Here is an 18,287-nt window from a genome sequence, read left to right on the forward strand (position 1 = left end):
CCATCAGGGTGACTCCAGCCGTCAGATGTCTGCTTTGCCTGCCTTGTCCGTGTCGTGGGATGAGGGAGAGAGGCAGGGAAGACAGAGGCTTTGACTGACTAGGTTAAGAACTTAGGCGCTAGACTCCATCTCTTACGTGGGTGCCGTGTAAGTTCCTGAGCCTCAGTGTCCACATTTGTAAAATGAGGAGAAAATGTCTCTCCCGTGCATGACTCTGTGGAGCTACGCACACAGTGCAGAGCAAACGGGAAGCTATTACTGACTGTGTGCGTCGCATTTCAGGCCGGGGCGCACTATCCCGACGGTGAGAAACGAGCAAAGCTGCTCACGTTAGGGCCACTTCCACCACAGCAGCCTGTCAACTACAGACCACCGCCCAAGCACCCTCCAACGACTCCAAAGCCCATCTGCATCCAGAGTTACGCTGTGTACACAGCCGCCAAAGCCCATCTGCATCCAGGAGTTACGCTGTGTACCACAGCCACCAAAGCCCATCTGCATCCAGAGTTACGCTGTGTACCACAGCCACCAAAGCCCATCTGCATCCAGGAGTTACGCTGTGTACACAGCCACCAAAGCCCATCTGCATCCAGAGTTACGCTGTGTACCACAGCCACCAAAGCCCATCTGCATCCAGGAGTTACGCTGTGTACCACAGCCGCCAGCTCGCTGCCTCCTCACCTGGAGTCGCCCGCAAAGCCGGACGGCAAGCTGGGCGCCTCGTACCTTGGGAGGGGATGGTGTCCTCAGAACAGCACGGGGTGGTGGTCTGAGTGCTGTAGCCGCTGGAGCACTGCAGTGAGTCTCGGCTACTCCTCTGCATGTCCAGCTGGAGGCCCCGTGACAGGGCAAGCGCCAGCTCCTCACAGGCCTCCATCTCCTCACCAGGCTGCAGGACAGAGAACAGGGTCACGCAAGCCACTGGGAACGTGAAAAGCAGATGCACGCATGCACGTGCACACACACAAGCACGCATGCACGCACACATACTGCTGTAGGTGGGACCCAACATCACTCCTCTGACCACCACCGAGGGCTACTTAGGCCTGCATGGTCCTCTCTCAGGAACTACGGAGATAGCTGCAGGGCTATCTGGGCTCCACGTGCTGGCCGTGGCCCCCATCGTGGCCCTACTATGTGAACCCAACCAAACCCAGAGAACAGGTGCATCACCCTGGTGGCGGCCGACACGGTCATGCTCCTCGGCCTCTGCATCTCTTCGGCAGCTGCAGGAGGACCTCCTGTGGTAGCGGGTCCGCCCCCATTGGAGTCCGCCTCACGCTTCTCCTTGCGGCGCTGGAGGGTGTTCACCAGCGGCTGGTCGTAGGGTCCTGGCTTGGCCCAGTCCTGAGTAGAACCGTGAGGTCAGGAGCCACGAGCCCAGCCCGGACGGAGGGCCACAGCCACCCAGCACAGCTGCCCACACAAGGCACCTCTAGGCCCCTAGCTCCTCTGCCCGCCCACACTCACTGAGGGTCCCTAGGTACCCCCTGCCCTGCCCAAAGATTAAACCTGACAGGTGGTCATTATACCCCAAAGCCATCAGCCTGTAATAGCAACTGAATGACTGGGCCACGGCCAAGTGGCCACCAGGGGGCCCTGGAGCACCAGCGGCCACTCTACGGGGGCATCCTCCGCTCTGGGAAGCCGGGCCTCTCTGACAGAGGGCCCTAGGATCTGGAGCAGGTTTTCAGGACTCAGAGATGAGGTCACAGTCTGCTAACACGCTGGCAGTCCAGGGACCGACTTACCCTCCCTGGAGTCTCAACTGCCCTGGTGGATTTCACTCACAAGCTTGGTTTTCATAAAACAATGAAAACTAAAGTCTTCGTCTACTACTGAGCGACAGCATATATACGACCCAAAGCATACTATGGGCTGCGGCTGTCGGGTCACGTTGGGCCCAGGGAAGCACGCTGTAGGTGGCCCAGGAGGGAGCTAGGCCAGCAGGCTCCGCCCTGATGCAGGGCCCGGCCTCGTGCTCCTTAGCAGGCGCCCCTGACCCCCGAAGTTCTCTACAGGAACGCGGGTTTCAGTTCCACGTGGACAGCTGGTTTCTGTTGCCCCACCCACCCCAAGGGGGCCTCCTGAGGAAGAGGGGGTGTGGGGAAGAAGGCAGAGTGTGAAGAGAGGCAGGGGAGAGTCCAGGGAGGCTGGCAGGACAGAAGGGGGCGGGCAGAGAAGCGATTGGGGGGGGGTGGAGGGGGGACACAAACCTTCCAGCTAGGGATCTGAGATGATGGGAGCATGCCGGGCCCGATGGTGTAATAATGAGCATTGTCAGGAAGGTGAACAGAGGTCACCCGCGGGAGCAGGCGGGACGCAGGCAGGCAATGGGGGACGGGCCCTGCATGGGACTCACTTGATAAGCTACCGTGAGAAAACCCGTTAGAGAACTGGAAACAAAACACACGGGACGGGAGGAGAAAAGGAACAAATTAATATAACAGGATGAGCGTAGAGACACAAGATGGCGCTGACACCGAGGGGGGGAGGGGGAAACCTGAATATTTACAAGCCAGACCAACACGGGCACTCTCCTGCCTGTGGATGGCGCAAGAAGAGTCAGCGTGCAAAGGACGCATCAACCTGGCGCCCAGGAAGTATTCCGTCAGGCGGATATCCGAGCTGGGTATTAAGACAGTTCAGAAACCGACCATTATCCTGATCTGCAACGTTCTCGGTGTTGTAATTCTTTTAAACTAGTGAAGCACAGCTTCGCTTTTCCGGGGATCGGCTCGTTCCGTTACACAGACGTTTGCAGATTTCTCAAGTGAATCAGTTCATTCTAGGTTTCCCAGTCATCACACTGCAGTGTGGGGGAGGGGTGGGAGGAGGGAATGTCAAATGAAAACGCAGGAAAGTGCATGTCTCCAACACAGTGAGATGTGACATCCAGCAGTCTCGAGGGATGTTCGGGAAGGAAGAGGGGGGAACGAATGAACGAACACAGAGCCTGCTCTGGGAAGAAGAAGCCTTCATGTCTCCAAGTTCCCCAGACCCCCTTCCTCTCCCTCACTAGCCACGCGGGGCAGCCAGGGAGCCCTGGGCCTGCTCAGCTCCTGTCCCCAGAGGGCCCAGCTTTTCCAGGTGCCAATGGCTGTGTGCGGCAGGCAAGGGGCGGGTCAGGAAGAACAGCCCACCACGGCCTGGGCCCTGGCCAGTCACCTTCTCTGCGGGCACCCAGGCGCCCATGGTGGACCCTGAGCTGACTGAGGTCGGGGAGCTGCACTCGCTCACTGACTGGCAGGTTTCCGACGCTTCTGAGGAGGCCGAGCTGGATGAGTTCTGTAGCAGGGAGGAGCCACACGAGGGGACCAACCAATGAGACCGCGGGGTCACCAGAAATCATAATTAAAATAAAGGGAGGACAGGGCGGGAAGGGCACGGACAGACAGACAGACACACACACAGAGGAGGGAGGGATGAGAGGCAGAGGGTCAGTTAAGGCTTGGTTTTCACCCACACAGGTTTTAAGAAAGCCCCTGAAAAGGAAGTGAGGTCCAGCCACGCTCTGGCCCTGCAGACATCAGCTGGCCCCCGTGCCTGGCACAGGAACACTGACTCAACACAACGGACCTCCCGGCAAGGCTATGATAAAACCACACCACGGCTCAGATCCTCAGAAAGGACCCTGTAGGTGCAAGAGTATTGCACACTACACAAAACTGTCCCTGGGCAGGCTGTGGCTCAGTGGTGACACAAATGACTCTAATCCCTGCCTTCTCATCCGGTCCATACGGCGGGACCTCCAGTCCTAAAGACACATCGGAGGTACTCCGGCTGGGGAGTGGTTTGAGTAGGGAAGCCCTGTGGTCAGCGTGTGCTTCCTGGGGCCAGCGTGCTGCTGGGTGAAGCCTCTGGGAGGGCCAGGTGGGGGGAATGTCCCAGCGCTGATGGCACTATGTCCACGTGCCTGCCCGTGTCCTGCCCTTCGCCTGCTTTTCTGGCTCTGCAGTAGCAGGGACCGCTTGGGAAGGACTAGGGTGGCCTTGCTAAAGGAGGTGAGTCACGGGGACAGGCTTTGGGGGTTCAAAAGCCCCTGCCACTTCCAGTTAAGTCTCTGCGGCAGGCCACCAAGCTTCTTGCCCCAGTTCCTGTTGCCTGCGACCTCTAGCTAAACCCCGGGTTGAGTAAGTCAGTCAGGCTCTTCAGCACCATGACTGCCCCACGAAGTGTGCCTGGGTCAGGGGTCAGGGAGGTCAGATTCACCTCTCTATCCTTCCCAGCCACCTGGAAGGGATTCCTGCAGAGGGACAGAGGCCTAGCTTCCCACCCCGCAGGGTCAAAGGGCCAAATGCACACTTGGTGTCTTGTTCTCGGGCCACGGTCAGAAAAGTAAAGGTTCGGGTTAATGCTCGTCTCTACCGATTCTCAGCTGTGGAGCTGGGGATGTCAAGCTCTGAGTCCCAGTGCCGTTCACCTGGCTAAGGGGATCAACAGTAGCTAACCACACCACAGGAGAGGTGGAACCCTCTAGCTGGTGTGATTGGGCAAAGTCTTACAAGTTCCTCCTTACTGTATGGTTACAAGCAGCTGTGTCGTCTGAACAAGAATAATTCTCCGTTTAGCTCTGCAACACCACCCTGGGGCTTATTATAGACAACTCCCCAGGGCCAGGGGTGTAAGACGATGGGGGGGGAGGTTTGCCTGGCATCTGAGAGAACCTGGGCTCCACACCCAACAGACAGAAAGCCTACTGTGTGTGCCCTTGTGTTCATGTGTGTGCGTGCATGTGCCCATGTCCCCATCCGTGTATGTCCGTGTACCTGTGTGTGTGTCCGTCTGTGTCCACCACGGGTTCCACACTCAGCGCCAACAAAACATACAGGAAAGCTACTGATGTGTGAGAGCCCAGCCAGGGGTTGATGTCACGTGTGCCCCTGTATTGTCGCCCACCCTGCTAGTTTGAGACAATGTAACCAAACCAAGAAACTGACTGGCTACATTAACTTGTCAGCAAACCCCAGGATCCACGTGTCACCACCAGCCCAGTGTTAACCAAGGTTGCAGGCACACACCACTTCATGCACAGAGATCCGCCTGCCTCTGCCTCCCGAGTGCCGGGATTAAAGGCGTGCGCCGCCACTGTCAGGCTGGCTTACCGCCTGACTTTTAATGAGTGTTAAGGACCCAAATTTGAGTCTGTGCTTTTGTGGCAGGCTCTCTATGGACTGAGCCAGCCCTAGCCCCGGAAACCCCACTCCTGGGTACTGGCCAGGCTGCTACAGGCTTTCAGGTTTCAGAAACCCCAAATTTACTAATTTTATTAGCTTCCCCCAACGCTACTGGGGACAGAAGCCATGCTTGGGCCACCAACAGAAGGAAGTATGAGAAGGGTGAAAGGGTTTGTTTTCCCAGGGCATTTCAGGGTATGCTAGTATGCTAACTTCCAAGCCATTAGGAACACACACAGCTGGACTGCACCCTGAGCGGCCTTGAAGGAGGCAAAGACTCCACCCTCCTCCTGAGCACAGGCTCTCGGCTTGGTCTAGTCAACATGCACGGTTTAGCGGCACACATAATAGGAGTGGGGATCCTGGGAGCCAAGTCACCGCACCCCAGCTGAAGACACGCACACTCAGAGTAAGCTCTGCACTCTGCCCTGGGCTTTTCCTTCGGAAATTGCGTCTCTAAGGAGGAAAGAGAGGGGAGGGGACCACCATGCCTCAGGTGACTAAATAATGCTGAAGAGCTTTGACTCCTGAGGGTTTCTACTTGATGACCTTGGCTGAGCAACAAGGTGCTCTGGCCCAAACCCCCACCCTCGCCAGCAGGTGGCGCTGTGGGACCCAATAGGTGGTGACACCAATCATGTCCTAGCATTGCATACCCTGGCCCTAGGAAACAGGCACCCTGGGACACACACACACACACACACACACACACACACACACACACACACACACACACACACACACACACACACACACGCACACGCACACGCACACGCAGCACACACGTTGGGCGCCCAATGCCTGCCAGTTCCTGCGTGCTGGGGCAGCGGGCGCACTGGCCTGGCCAGGTACCATCCAAACAGAAACAGATGTGGAGGTCACACATCCTTCCCTCTCTCCGGGATCAACATGTCCAAAGAACTGTCCACAGGGGATCTAACCGCCACTCTCACTGGCAACGCAACTGATGTGCACTCAGAGTATTAGGGAGGCACTGTTCAATGATACGCTCCCTGCCGATGGGGAGATGAGGCGCAGAGGGGTGTCCCCGTGGTGGATCACAGCATCATACCAGACTGGGCAGGCACAGGGAATCGGGAGTCCCGTTCTTCAGGGCTGTCTACCTACGTGAGATAGCTTGCCAACCCAACGCGGCATTTTAGCTGCTACTGGACGTTGAGATAGGTTTCCAGCTCACCTTAGAGCATCTTTCCCCTTGGGAAATATCTTAAACAGAAAGGATTTGGCTCCACCCCTCGACAGCGTCCTGGGAACCCCGTGTGCCCGTTGCCCCGTGGGTCAAGGGCATCCTTACCTGGTTGGCAGCTTCAGGTGGCATGGGGGACGGTGACTTGGACTGAAAGGCATCCTGGGATATGAACCCTGAGTCATGGGAGGACACGCTGGACAGCCTCACGGGAGCCTGCTGGGCCAGGTTAGAGCTGCGGTAGCGGTAATGCGAGCTGGGGGAATGCGAGTGGGAACCGCTGGACCGGGAGTCGCTGCTGTTGACACTGTTCAGGCTGCTGTAAGGGACAAGCAGATGGGGCGGGGCGGGTGAGCAGGGAGACGGACAGCACAGGCAAAGCAAGAGACCCTCAGCCCCCCGGAGAAGCAGAAAGAACCCAGGACATGCAAGACCAACCAGGCTGGTAAGCAAAAAAAAAGGCTCTTTTAGGTGAGCAGGAAGACAGCTGGGTCTCAGGTCTTAGTAACAAAGCTGGGAGACTAACTATTGGGATACAAAGAAACAAGTGGGGGTGTTCCCCCCCCGCCTGTGGTAACCTGACCCCGGAGCAGAACCCACTGAATCCACAGCACGTGACACGGGCTCAATCCTGGGACTACCCTGGTTCCAGATGACCAGAGGCCACCGGCTAAACAGCACCGGCCGACACCCGAGGCCGATCCATCCTAAGATGGACTCCATCCACCTGGCCAAACACGTCAGCAAATCGACTCGGTATGACCGCGTGCCAGCATCTCATGTTATTTTATTAGCAGAGCTGGTAAGGGGCTTGACTCCTTCGTGGGTGTTTCCTCTGTTAAACTATCTGTGGGCCGGGTGTAAGCGCTCCATGAGGAGAGCCCATGGGTGCTCAGGTGAACCCGTCAGTAGGGAGTAGAACAACGGCCCCTCCCCTTGACGCGCTCCGCCTGCACTCTGTCCCTCAGTAAGAACACACACGTTCCCTTGAGCACCAGAAAGCTGAGGGGAGGCCCCGTTCCCCGCGAGCAGAGCTAAAATGTGAAGGGTGGGTAAAGGACACCTGGGCACAAAGCAAGCCTCGGGAGGCCTCAGGGATGGCAAACCTGTGGTTTCTGATTCGAAGCTCATGCGTTAGGGGAACACACCACGTGGCTGTCCCGGGCTAGGGTGACTCAAAATGAATGGCCTGTCAGATATAAGGGAGCATGACTGACTCCGGCCGGCTCCCGTCAGTGCAACTGAATACAGCTATGAGGAGGAGGAGGAGGAGAAGGCAGTGTGCAGCTTGCTTGACACTAATGACTTTCCTGTCTCACACAAACACAGAGCCCGTGAAAGTGACAAGAAACCAAGCATCATCTTTGGGGAAGGCATCAGGACAGCCTCTCGCCCAGAACCGCAGGCCACATGTGTAGCAGACCAGCTCCAGGGTGAAATCAAACACAGCAGGGCACCGGGCAACTTCCTCTTCCGGCTACCTCACATCCCTTTGCAGAGTGGCGGCAAATGACATCTCATGATGCTTCTACCATCCAAGGACAAGATAAACTTCCCTTCGGCAGGCCAAGAGCGGCTGCCTCGCAAAACCACACAATGGTTCTGTAGACCCCAGGGCTATTCCAAGTAATCCTGTACTTCCTCCAGGTAACAGTGTGACTAGGCATTGGGTGTCAATGGGGGGGACTGGGTGGGGTGGGAGGGGACAACATTGAATAAAAACTGCACGGGCTTTAAGACTGCAGAAATGTGGGTGAAACATGGCCAGAAGTCATCGTGGCTTCTGGTCCAGCTACTGTTGCATGGGGGGGGGGAGGAGTGTCAGCCTTGGGCTTGCTGGAAGAACACTTGGGGGAGGTGGGGAACAGACAGACAGACACACTAAAGAAGGAGAACATTCTTCACCTTACCACATCTGGTTTCAAACGGGCCCCTTTTGGAGAACAGGCCTGGGTCTTGGTCACATTCACAAAGGTGACTTGGAAAGCATGCACTCACCTGCAGACGCTTGACTTTCTGGACATGGTCGTGCTGGGGGAAGAGGGTGGCGTCTGATACGACCAACTGTAGTCAGAACCTTTCAAGTCGAGAATCACCTGAAGGGACAGAGCAGCCAGGTAAGGGACAGAGGAGAGGGGCTTCGCGCACACATCTCCACACGCAGGATGAAACAGAAACGCCACCCTGACGGGGGCAGAACTAACAGAGAATCCATGTCTTCACCAAAGCCACACAATGTCACGGTCCTTCTGACCCAAGCTAAAAACTGCAGTTAACAGGGAGGAGGAGTGAGGAGAGGAAAACCATTAAACACCAGGAGAAAAAGAAAATTACAGCGACAGGGTAACAACTGCGAAAGCTATTCTTAGCACAGGCTAAACTCAGCAGCACCGCTGTAGCTCAGACACACAACAGTGGCTTAGGGCTGGCTGACCACACTCCAGCCGCTTGATCGTCAGTAGTCACTTGTGCCCTACTTGGCCAGGGCTACGAGCGTGGAAACCTCACAGAATCGAGAGGAAGCCAACCCTATCACAATCGTTTCTGTGCGTCCTCCCTGTGACAGAGAGCCATCGAGTGTCTACTGCCTGTAAGAGGCACTCTACGAGTGTCTACTCACAGAGTCAACACATACTCTAGCGTAAGGGAAAACTTTCACAGACGGAAAACCAAAGGGCTTCCAAGTTATCTTTCGGAGCTGACTGCCTGCGTGCACAAATGCACGCACCAGCATACGACCCATCATGTGTCCCCCGATCACGTCTCTTCCCACTTGACATTAATGTCGCACACACCAAAGGAATAGAGCACCTGAAAACATGCCATCTTTTCCCCAGAGGGAAGGGTTCCCACGGATGACTTTAGCTCCAGAGAGGTCTACACAAAACCATGACAACGGAACATCAGATGCCAGGCTCCTATGACAGCTCATGCCTGCAGAGTGCATGAGCCCAGACAGGGTCTGGCCATCAATGTACTCGACTCAACTCTTAGTGTCATCACTCAGTAGAGTGGAGGCTTGGCTAAGCGCCCTCATCTCTCAGTACCTCAGCATCTCTCCCTACAAAACAGGTTACGGTGAAGATAGACTAAGGAGGTCACACAAAGGATGTAAACGCAGCAGGACCCAGGCCAGAGCCCTGAATTCCATCTCTCCGATTTGTCCCTGACGGCGTGGTTCACAGTTCCTACCTGTTCACTTGAGGAGGGCAGTTTGTGAGGGTCCATGGTTAGGCTCTTCAGGTCTTCCGATATGGTCTGAAGATGGGTGATTTCCCCTAACATGGAAATCTCTTCCTCCTAAAGGAAAGCAATTTTGTGCATGTCATCATGGGGTTTCCCCTCATCGTCTTGTTCCAGCCACTTCTGTCTGGGTCAATGCATGACCTTTTCAACCTTCCATGAAAGGCACCCGAGACAGGACTCTAAGCTGAACATGACACGCACGTCTCTCTTTGGAAAGGGGAAAGGAGAAGGCAGTCAGGGGGACCTGTGTGCTGGGGACAGCATCCTCACAGTAGTGGACATTGCCAGGCCCACTGAGTCAGATGGTCTACCCATGTGTTTTCAGGGGACCCTTCCATGGGCTAAGGCAGCCTCAATGACTGACATGATTGGGATATTTGGGTCCAGACCTTTAGGACAGTACAAATGTTCGACAGCATTAACTGTCCCCCTTTCTTGCCCCCTGCCCCATCTTAAAAACTGGCAAGTGGAACGAATCAAGGGCTGCAAACATTTCAGTCACTTCCCCAAGTGCCAGCAGAAGTGTGGGCCCAGGTACAGACCAAGGGACACCTCACATCTGAGCATCCTACTGGGGTGGAAAAAGGCACATCAGAGACTTCAGGCAGCCCCCAAGAAGGGCTACTGCAAATTCGGCTGCAGGACGCACATGACTGAAGTCACTGAGAGTGAGAACTCATTGGTGGTGGCGGCGCACGCCTTTAATCCCAGCACTCAGAGGCAGGTAGATCTCTGAGTTCGAGGCCAGCCTGGTCTACACAGCAAGGACTATACAGAGAAATCCTGTCTCAAACAAACAAACAAACAAAACAGAGGGGAGGGAGGGAGGGAGGGAGGGGGGGAGGGAGGGAGGGAGAGAGGGAGGGGTGCTCCCTGGCACTTAAGGCAAACGCATACCCCAGGCTTAGCATTTTGGATTCAGTGGCTCTGGAGGGGGCCACAGGACTTTCCTATCTGGTTGGCAGCTGCTGCTACCACTTTAAGAACCTTTAAACGGGCCTTCTTTTATGTTTTGATTTTTTGAGATGTGGGAAAGGCAGAAAGGTGTGTTAGGACCAAGTCTCACTCTACAGCTCTAGGTAGCCTAGAACTTACTATATAACGCAGGCTTGTCTACAATTCCTAGCGATCAGTCTCCAAAGTGCTAGGATTACAGGCGTGTGCCACCACACCCAAATACGTGAGACCTCAACTCAGTAAAAACAAGTAGGGCATGTGTCCCTAAGAACGGTGATCAAGGAGTGGGCCACCCGGATACAGGCAACTTGATGACAGTCCCTGGCAAGCCCCTTCCCATTGCAAAGTCAAGCCTTCTAGAGGCTTCCGTCGACTCACAATCACCGGCCGCAGCATGGAGATGAAAGCGCAGAACCGACCACGCTCCTCGATCAGCGCTTTGCGCACGGCCTGCTTCTCCGTCTCCTCCAACAGCAGGTACTTATCGTTGACGTCCTGGAGAGCGCTGTCCAGCTGAGGCTGGATGTCACCTCTCCCTGGGAACAAAACAAAGCCGAGAGGTCAGCTGGCGGAAACGCCAGCCTCTAGAACACATTCCCCTCTGTGACGTCCTCACCAGAGGTAGAGGCACCGCTTTTCCACTACTTATTCGTAGCTCCCATAAAGACTAAAAATGGCTCCTTTTCTAGAAGCCTCTACTTCCCATTTCTAACGTCCGCAGGCCATGTGTGTGACGAGGAGCACCTCTTGGGATGACTTCCTGGCTTGCACCTCCACAGAGCCCTGTGCCAGCACACCACCCTCGGGAAAGACAGCAAGAGCATTGTTTTCTTCAGAGCCTCTGGAAGAGGCTACAGACGGGAGGTAGGTGAGAGGCTGGGATGTTTCCAAAAATGGACATAAGCTGGCTTTGTCAGGTCCACCCCAGTCAAAAAGCCTCTGTTTAGAAGTTTCAGTCCCCAAAGACAAAGGTGGGTTCTTCTGCTCTCGGCTCTGGGGCCGAGGAATCCTTGGCAGTCCGTCTAACTCCCTAGTGGAGAGCTCCAATGCCTTTCCGGCAGAAGGAGCCTGATACTCGGACATCTACAGTTAGGTCTTTGCTGGTGACAAAACGAAGGACAAAGCTATACACTGAGCGGAGCCTGTATTATCGCTACCTATCTGGCTACACTATCAGACCCTAGTTATCCAGACATTTTACAATTTCAGGCAGAACACTAAGCAATTAAACAACTCTGGAACAGGAATAGCCAGCTGTATAAAAAAAGTTTTATTGGAACACAGTCATATCCACTCACTTATATACTGTCTGAAACTTCTCTAGCTGCCTGTGTGGCCCAGGGACCAGACAGTACCGAGTCCAGAGGAGCAATCGGTGTAGATGTCACCTGTTGATGGGGTCACCGGGACCATGCGCCAGAAACCAGTTCCTAAGCGTCCATGCGGGACTTTCTCCACAAACGGTTTCTACACCCGTTTCTACACCCAAGTCAGAGACACAAATTCTAAACTCAGGGCAAGGTTTTGGCCTTCCCCTGATATCCCTCAGGGTATCTGTGTGTATACAGGAAGTGCTCAGTAAGTACGTTTCATAACTGCAAACAGAGAGAACTGTAAAGGGCTTCAGGGGTTATCCTAGCTGTTCATGTTGGAGAGGAGCTCAAAGCTTAGAAGTCCAAGGATTCTCCAAGGTGGAGGTCAGGGAGTCAGCCTGACTCCCTGAGAACTCAGGCCATCTCTTCATCCACTGTCTACAGTTGAAGACAACTGCTGGACCAGCTACCATGCCTGCCCCCTTACGAACAACAAGTAAGACAGTAACTGGAACGCACCATCTGATGCAAAGGAAGACAGCCCAGGAAGAATACCCCGGCTGTACAGATATACCCTGTACTTTCTCTCATAAGAAGGCTTCATTTGTACCCACAAGCTCAACAGAACTTAATTCAACTCTAGACAAAAAGTCCTAGAGAAAAGTAGCCACGTTTTAGTAAGTGTGTGTGTGTGGGGGGGGGCAGCATTTGTATAGAAGTCCTAAATAAGTGCATAATGGGAAAAAAAATCACATGCAATCAAAACCCACCCTTAAAAATGCTTTGGATGGGTTCAAAAGCTTAGCATACACAATGTCGTACATGAAACTAGCTCAAGTACGTAACGTAAGGTATATACAATGCACAGCACCTATGAACACACGTGGCTATGCTCCAACAGTTACTGTAGGTATGAACCTGCTCTGTGGGAAGTTTCCAGCGTTCTTGCGGGACCCACTCACCTAGTCTTCCCCTTAGTTACCGCCTAACCCTGCAGACACTCCTCTATTGTACCCTCAATGTCCTCATCATACAATGGGGCACTAGCCATACGTACAGCCAGTACCAGTTCCCAGCGGACTCAGCAGACAGGAAACAGCGAAGCCATGCTCCCGTGTTGGGATGGCCCTGAAAGCACTCCCTTCCCACAGACGTCTACCCCTGACTCAGGGAAGGAAAGCAGCAACCGTCGACGCTATGACAACTGCGGTTTCCTCGGTTTCTGGGGAAATGCTGGCTTTGTACGCACAAATCCGAGCACGGTGAGGTGCCCATCACTCAGCTCGCTGACAGCAAAGCTCTCTCTCTGCAGGCTGTAGGACAACCCGGCCCAACACAGGGCGGCTGGGCTCTTGCTTACTGTTTAGTCTCTTCTACTCTGTCTGAATAGCAAAACGGACCACACCAGAGGGTTCTTAACTTGGTGGGGGGTGGGAGGGGGAGCATTCTGGGAGAGGGAGCAGATTTCGGTGCAATGATTTGTTTTTGTTTTTTCAAGAAAGGGTTTTTCTATGTAGTCTTGACTGTCCTAGAACTCACTCCGTAGACCAGACTGGCCTTGAACTCACAAAGACCCAAGTGTCCCTGCCTCCTGAGTGCTGGGATTAAAGTTGTGCACCACCATGTACTTTGCTGTTGCTGTTATTGTGATTTTTTTGACCAAATATACTTGGATATGTTTTGATTACATGGAATACTTCTATTTTAATTTTTTAAAAGGCTGTATGTATGTTTAAGGCAGTTACTCTGTGTAACAGCCCTGGCTGTCCTGGAACTCTACCCTGTAGAATAGGCTGGCCTCAAACTCAGAGATCCAGCTGCCTCTGCCTCCAGAGTGCGGGATGATGTGTTTATTTTATTTTATTTTTTGGTTTTTCGAGACAGGGTTTCTCTGTGGCTTTGGAGGCTGTCCTGGAACTCACTTTGTAGACCAGGTTGGCCTCGAACTCACAGAGATCCGCCTGCCTCTGCCTCCCAAGTGCTGGGATTAAAGGTGTGCGCCACCAACGCCCGGCATGATGTGTTTATTTTGATTGTATGTGTATGAGGATTTTGCCTGCATGTGTGTGTGTGTGTGCGCGCGCGCTCGCGCGCGCCATACACATGCAGTACCCATTTCAGCCAGAAGAGGGCTTCAGAGCCCCTGAAACTGGAGTTACTGTTGGTGTGAGGGGACTTATGGATGCTGGGAGCAGAACCCAGGCCTCTGCTGACTTCTCTCTCCAGTTTCTGCAGAAGAAAAACTTTAAAATAACAAACTGGGCTGGGGAGTTGGCTCAGTGATTAAAGAACCTGTGGCACAAGCAGGAAGAACAGAGTTCAAACCCCCAATAAGCGACATTAACACTGGTAGGCACAGCAGGTCACCTACTCAGTTCCACACAGAGACAGCATCTGGGGCAAGCTCTCCAGTGAAACTAACCGCACAGACGAGCTGAGGTTTGACTGAGGGCCCTCCTTCAAAAGAACACACACACACACACACACACACACGAAAACTATGCCTGTAACTCTAAAATAAGATTGCAGCTTACACACACGCATACACACATGCATACACAAACATACACTACACATGAAAACTATGCCTGTAATTCTAAAATAAGATTGCACCTTACACACACACACACACACACACACACACACACGCACGGAAACTATGTCTATAATTCTGAAGTAAGATTGCACCTTTACTTCCTGTCGCAAGCTGCAAAGCACGTATCTAGTTGTCACCAATAACAGTCCCAGGTGTGAAGGCGCAGGCCCTCCCAGCACTCAGGAGGCTAAAGCCAGAGGATCTTGAGCTTAAGGCCAACCTGAGCTACAGTATGTGACCCTGTCTCAGAAAAAACAATGAAAATAAATAAAGAAAATGGGCTTTTATAATATTGTATCTACCTAGGAAAGCAAAATGAGTATATGATCAAATTTGGTAAATATATATACATATCTAAATTACTATTACAGTGAAGTTATTTTAAATATGTATTATGTTATAATTAAAGGACTTTAAAATTACAGCATATTCTAAAATAAGTAAAGATATAAAGACTACTCTATGGTTACAGTGGGAATATTTCTAGTCAGGATGTATCATCAGACTAAAACAGTGATTATTTTTTAAATTCTCTAACATACCATGTAATTATATTTATTTGACACACAGTATGTTAAACATATATATTAAATATTAAACACACATATAATACATAGATGTATAATAACTGCTGAAGAAACTGTTTCCAGTTCCAGTAGGGCACTGATTTTAACTGTGCTGATTTTAGTACACCTGTCTCTTGGTATCCCAGGCACTGGCTGCAGCATCTCCTCCCTTACCCCAGGCACTGGCCACAGCATCTCCCCTTACCCCAGGCACTGGCCGCAGCATCTCCTCCCCTTACCCCAGGCACTGGCCGCAGCATCTCCTCCCTTACCCCAGGCACTGGCCACAGCATCTCCCTTTACCCCAGGCACTGGCCGCATCTCCTCCCTTTACCCCAGGCACTGGCTGCAGCATCTCCCCTTACACACTCCTAAGTCCCTCCATCTCTAATGACTAGAGTCACATCCTCCCACAGACTTTAAACCCCCTTTAGACCACATGTCATAAACTGACACAAAGCACATGCATTAACAGTTACCATATTAGGAACCAGGGACAAGGAAGCGTCTGCAGACGTCCGTGTAGAGGCCAATCTTAAAAACACCTGCGCTGTACGCTGCAATCTGCGGGTGGGTGGGTGGGGTGACCTACAGAAACCCATCATCCCCTCCGGTCAGCGCTAACGGTCCACAGCGCCACTTCAGGCACATGGAGGCAGTGGCGCTTGGTTTTTACATTTATTTTTATTTTAGATGCAGGAGTTTTGTCCATACGCGTGTCTGAGTACCATGGGCATGCTGAGCCGACAGAGGCCACCGAACTCCTGGAACTGGAGTCAGAGAGAGCTGTGAGCCGCCACGAGGCTTCCATCTGCACCCCGTAACTGCCCAGTCACCTCTCCAGCTCCTGACCATTCCTGCTCCCGCACAAACTCCATGCCCTGGCTGGGCAACCACAATCTCGCTTCTAAAGTGTCTCTCCAGTCACCCGTGAGCCAGCTGCCCAGAACAGCCCGAGTGCTTTCCACAGGCAAATATTATCACTCTTTCTCGGTAGTTCCTACTGCTCTCAAGAAAGGTGCTACATCACAAGTGCAAATCCCCAGCAAAGCCGGCTCCTGCAGGATTCGAAAGGGTCACCCCGCCCCGCCCCCCACAGGCTCCGCCTTCTTCTGCTGCTCTTTCCTCCTGCCCAGGGCTGAGCACTGTTCATCCTCATGGGCATTTTCAGGAAGCTCTGTCCCTGACCAGGATCCTCCTTCTTGATCTCAGAACTTCTTCATTCTGTCCTCCACCATGGGGGTCTCCTGTGCTACGTCCCTTACATATTAACTCAAACCCAGTCTGCCCTGCCGGCGGGAGAGCCTGTATGTTCCTGCCAGGACTGTAGCTTCTCACTTAGCAGAACGTGAGAACACGCTCAGATCTCTCCAAAGGAACTTATACACACAGAACACTTCCTCCACAGCAAGCTGGACCACGGCTGTCCGTTTGTAAGATGTTACAATGCTGTGGGGTTTCTTAGAAATAACACATTCTCAACCTGGGACGCATCCCGGTTCCAAGCTTCAAAAGCCCTTGGAGTTTCCTGAGTGACTGGTGACGCAATGGGGTGTGGGAAACAGGGCCTACACAGCTCAGGCTGAGGGAGCTGACTGCCACTTCAGGGTTTGGGCACTCAGATCCAACCCCTGACCTCAGGAAGAAGGGGCTAGAGGCGGCTTTAGCCAACAACGCTCAATCCTGCCTATATAACCAAGCTTCCCAAAGCCTCCACAAAACCCTTAGCACGTGAGCGTATTAACAAGCGGGAGGAGAGGACCCCAAAGCTTTGTGGCCACGTCCACCGCCCACGCGTCCCAGTGTTAATCACGTCACCAAGGCTGTCCACGTCTCTCTGTGGTAAGCTGCCCCACGTGTAAGTGTTTCCCTGTGGGTGAAGAGCCTGCTCTGCCCGCATGAGGACTTGATTTGGGAGCAGGGGCAGAGACAGGGGAATCCCTGGACTGGCCAGGCAGCCGGTCCAGATGCAACAGGTTCAGTGAGAGACTGTCTCCAAAACAGAAGGTGGAGCATGACAGAAAAAGAAATATGGCGGGTGCACACGTGGGCGGGCGTGCATTAGTAATTCTTGCGGAATTAACACGGGAAAAACACTTGGCTTCTTCTTAGGGCTCCACACTAAACACACAACCCTGCAGGAAGGGAGGTACAAGGGACTTCAACAACAGTCTCCCAGAGCCACGGGTAGCTCTCAAGGGACCGTGGTCACCGTGTCACGGCAGAGAAAGGGACATCGAGGCTCTGGGCTTCCAGCAGGTTGAGTTTGGCTTGTGTCTACCTACACGCTCAGCTGTTCAATACACCCACAAGCACCCAGGCCTCTGAGGCAGACAGCACACTTCCAGTCTGACAGGCTCCTGGCCTACAGGGCGCCTCGCTGCTTACAGGTAGCCATCTTAATGAGTCCGGTCAGAGACTCTTCCCAGAGAAACGATAGGTCTAACAAGAAAGAGATTCCCAGCCCCACACACACCAGGACAAAGGGCCAAGCTGCTCTTGCTTTTCCTCGGCAGAAGCAAAGCCCCAGGCGTAGGTCTGAAGGAGAGGCTAGGTCTATCCCTAAACTGCTCCTCCATCCTCCCTCCAGGAAGTGGGCCCCGGCACCACCGCTCCTAACAAATCAGGAAGGAATGGCCACAGTGGCCTCAGACACTCAGTCAGTTGTGACCAGTGAGGCACAGCTAGAAATTCTGATCATGTGTTTCGGGGTCACTCTGGGCACGACACCTGTTCACAGCTGCACAGGGGAGAGCCGTACGGATGCATGCCTGTGCTGGGCGTGGAGGGGCAGGCCTCCCTGCGGGCAGCGGTGAGGGAAGCAGGGCAGGCGGGGTCTTCTCCAGGAGAGGAAGACTGCTGCAGACCGCACAAGACCAGTTGGGAGTCTCAGGAAATGAAGCCCGTGGAGAAAGCCAGGCCGCCAAGTCAATCCGTGTGGCGGAAGCCACGAAGCCAGAGGTCTAGCCAGCAGCAGCAGCCACTCAAGGTCTGTATCTGTACAGAGAACCCAGGCTGGGTCTACAGCGTGCCCCAAAGCTGTCTTTGAGGCATGACACACAGCTCCCCATCCCCTGGACACCCCTCTGTCACACGTCTACCCTGCACCACTGTGTCCCAAGCTCCTGGCTACGTGGTCACAGCCTTGTCTCCATCTGTTTGTCCCCTGCCTAAACTAAAACATCCTTTCTCGCTCCCTTCCCCCTTGGTCATTACCCCATTGCT

The 18,287-nt window shown here is 53.6% G+C and overlaps 1 protein-coding gene across 13 annotated transcripts in view; it reads right to left on the minus strand.

The window, feature by feature from the left end:
• Nucleotides 1-18,287, minus strand: part of Mtss1 (MTSS I-BAR domain containing 1) — a 126,894-nt gene that overhangs the window by 3,551 nt on the left and 105,056 nt on the right. For 6 of the 13 annotated variants that reach the window (XM_040730569.1, XM_040730571.1, XM_040730572.1 and 3 more), the window contains 8 exons: nucleotides 10,966-11,123; nucleotides 9,577-9,684; nucleotides 8,383-8,480; nucleotides 6,493-6,703; nucleotides 3,169-3,288; nucleotides 2,217-2,396; nucleotides 1,174-1,347; nucleotides 682-889 (listed from right to left, as the gene is read on the minus strand). In XM_040730569.1, coding sequence (XP_040586503.1) covers nucleotides 682-889; nucleotides 1,174-1,347; nucleotides 2,217-2,396; nucleotides 3,169-3,288; nucleotides 6,493-6,703; nucleotides 8,383-8,480; nucleotides 9,577-9,684; nucleotides 10,966-11,123 — 1,257 coding nt within the window. The remainder of the gene's footprint in view (nucleotides 1-681; nucleotides 890-1,173; nucleotides 1,348-2,216; nucleotides 2,397-3,168; nucleotides 3,289-6,492; nucleotides 6,704-8,382; nucleotides 8,481-9,576; nucleotides 9,685-10,965; nucleotides 11,124-18,287) is intronic. The other 7 variants (XM_021234499.2, XM_005082746.3, XM_005082747.3 and 4 more) reach the window with 5 other exon arrangements.

The sequence above is a fragment of the Mesocricetus auratus genome, unplaced genomic scaffold, assembly GCF_017639785.1.
Source record: "Mesocricetus auratus isolate SY011 unplaced genomic scaffold, BCM_Maur_2.0 Super-Scaffold_100023, whole genome shotgun sequence".
Classification (NCBI taxonomy): Eukaryota; Metazoa; Chordata; class Mammalia; order Rodentia; family Cricetidae; genus Mesocricetus; species Mesocricetus auratus.